At 47.2% G+C, this 2881-nt stretch overlaps 1 protein-coding gene across 1 annotated transcript in view; it reads left to right on the top strand.

Annotated features, from left to right (window-relative positions):
• The window catches only part of ZBED1 (zinc finger BED-type containing 1), a 3919-nt gene extending 2128 nt beyond the window's left edge, over positions 1-1791 (top strand). The window contains exon 2 of the mRNA XM_012807141.2: positions 5-1791. Coding sequence (XP_012662595.1) covers positions 5-96 — 92 coding nt within the window. The 3' untranslated portion in view covers positions 97-1791. The remainder of the gene's footprint in view (positions 1-4) is intronic.
• The last annotated feature ends 1090 nt before the right edge of the window (positions 1792-2881 follow it).

The following is a 2881-nucleotide window of genomic DNA, read 5'->3' as shown; positions in this document are numbered from 1 at the left end:
GAGGGTGAGTGGGGCTTGGACCAGGAGCAGGTGTTCCCACTGGGGGATGGCGTCAGCGGTGGCTTCTTTGGTATTAGGGATGGCGCCTTCCTGTAGGGTAGAAACATCTTGTCTTAGGAGTGGTCGCAGGGTAGCCGTTTGGATGCCCTGCTGTAAATATCCACCTGGCTGGCTTGGTGTTGAACTTCAAAGAACATCCGTGGTCATTGAAACCAAGAGGAAAAAATTGGGGGAAGAAAGAAAGAAGTGCAAGAAGAAAGACAACAACTTTGCCTTCTATCCTTCCCCTGCTTTTGGGCCATCTCTCTGGGGACCCTCTTGGAGATTGCAAACTCTGAGTTCTCCCACAGCGCCAAGGCCTGGAGGGATGTTGTTTCAACTTAGGACATCCCGTGTAATTCACCATTCCAGTCCTCCATCAGAGAGAATTCAGAAAATAAACCCAAGAAGGTTCTAGGTCTTCCCCTAGAACCGGCCATTCCCCAGCAGCACCACCACCACCGCGGGGTCATTCATGAAATGTGGTCCTGTTTACGTTGGAACGGGAGCAGGAACCTTGCTTCTGGAAACATTGGAAGAGATAAATTTTGCCAAAATGCCCTTCTTGAAAAGAGAGACATGTTTTATGTTTGGGGGGAAAAGTGTGAATAATGAACATATAATGTAAGCACTTATACAAATGCAAAAAAAAAAAAAAACCCGCCAAAAGTGTTGAACGTGTTATATTTTTGGCACCATGCCGTGAACGAATCTTTCTCTCCCTTGTGGAAATTAGTACTTTGTAGGCACAGTCTTTGAAACAGTCACTTAGGGGCATTGAGGTGGCTTGTTTTTGTATATTTGATCCTGACAGTTGTCCTGGCTTTTTCTTAAGGGGAGGGCGGGGTGGGTGAGAGTCAGCTTGTTTCTTGGAAGTGTTGTTATTATATTGTGTTCATCCAGCTTTCTTGGTACAGACAGGGTTGTTTCAGGTTGCATTACAGTGAAGAATTCCTGAGTTCTTTGTTTGAATTCAATACCGTGGGTGCAATTAATTAAATTAATAATAATTATTATTATTCCCGGATAGTTTTACCTTGGGGGTGGGTGAAATTATTATGCGCTGTGCCCCATGGTCTAGAGAAGCTGGATAGTTATTTTCCAACAGTGAGAACTACTTTTTAATTTTTGAAGGGAAAATGCTTTCACTTAGTGACCACCTTGGTCCAAAAAGGCTTGAAGTATTTGAGTCCCCCGTGCAATACGATAAGACTGGTTAGGGCAGTCGGTGTGTAGGGAGGGATGGCTGTTGGGAAACCACCCCATTTGGGTCACTGGGAATATTCTGCCAGTACCCCCCCCCCGCTCCCCCCACAGCTGACGGGATTGCCGAGGGATCCCAGAAGCCCCTGGCATTTTCACATCCAGGTGATGACTTCTGACGTGTGGCTGCAAAGAACACAGAATTCCATCCTTATGTTCTCACGGGCTGTGCAGTTTTAGAGAAAGCTGTTCAACTTGCCTTTTTAAGGGAAAGTTTGGGGGTCCTGTGGGGTGGAAAATACAGGTCAGTATTTTCCTCTCTGTGGGTTCTCATTCTGTGGGGTCACTCCCCTGCCCTTCACCTGTCTCTGAGTCCTTTGCTTTTTTTTTTTTTGTAAACCACCCCAAAGTGTGTATCACAAGCTTCCTCTGTCCCCTCTTTAAGGGGACAGGTCCCCTCTTGACCGTTTCTCTTATTTAATGCTCCTCAGACTGGACTCTTGCCCAATAAACCAGAGAAATAAATTCGCTTCCTACTGTGTGTGTCAACGGTCTGTGGGTCTTGATTTGTCTGTGTTTGGTGTCAACCCCCTGAGCCTCCACGAGAGGACAGAGGGAAATGTTTCTTTTCTTGTTTTTATTTATTTTTTAATTTGTTGATTGTTGTGTAAAGCAGTGTTCTCTCTCCTCTGTGCCCTACATTGCCAACTTAGGATGTACTTTTTGATTTATTTTTTTTTTTTTTTCATCAGAATAAGTGAATAACACAGGTGGCAGGTGGTTTTGGCTAGGCAGTGTTTACATCAGATATAATGACAGAATGGATAGTTTAATAAATCTAGGCCTTTTTGGAAGACTCGGCCTGGAGCATTCATCAGACTATCAGTCCTTTCTCCTGCTCTCTTCCCTCCCTCCTTCTCTCCCTCCTTCCCTCCTGCCCTTCCTTCTTGGCTCCTTGCCTCCCTCCTTCCTTCTCCCCCCCCCTTCTCCCTCTCTCCCTCCCTCCCCTTAAGACAGCAAAGTACCCCAGAAAAAATGGTGGCCTCCCTGTCTGTCCTTGGGAGTAATCAAAACGCCCTCTGTTTCTGGTAGATGCGTGTTTTGAGTTTGAACAGCCCACGCTCAGTCCTGATAACCGAGCATTTCTGTGGGACTGGGAGAGGTTGACAATTGTTTCTGGATAACGGATCATCACAGCATTGAGCATTTCTTATACAGAGACGTTTTTATCTGGGGCTGCACAGCGGTGCTGTCTGTGGAACTGCTGGTTTAGAATCTGACGGAATCCTAATTCTGAGTTGGGCTTTTTGGTGTTTTTCCCCCCTTCTCTGCAGAAGGGCCTCATTGTCAGTAACTATAGGAGAACTGTTTTTAGCTGCTCCTTACACTGAACCCTCCCTGCACTGACCACCTCCCTGCACTGAACCCCCCCATGCTGAACCTCCTCCCTCCACTGACCCCCTCTATACCCTGACCTTGTCCCTGCACTGACCCCTTCCCTACACAGACCACCTCCCTGCACTGACCCCATCCCTACAGTGAATGTCCTCCCTGAACTGACCCTCTGCCTGCACTGACCACCTCCCTACACTGACCACCTCCTTGCACTGACCTCCTCCCTACAGTGAATGTCCTCCCT

Source organism: Otolemur garnettii, unplaced genomic scaffold, assembly GCF_000181295.1.
Source record: "Otolemur garnettii isolate 467f Iridium unplaced genomic scaffold, OtoGar3 scaffold00065, whole genome shotgun sequence".
NCBI lineage: Eukaryota > Metazoa > Chordata > Mammalia > Primates > Galagidae > Otolemur > Otolemur garnettii.
The sequence above is the reverse complement of the archived record's forward strand: the minus strand, read 5'-3'. Positions and strand labels throughout refer to the sequence as shown.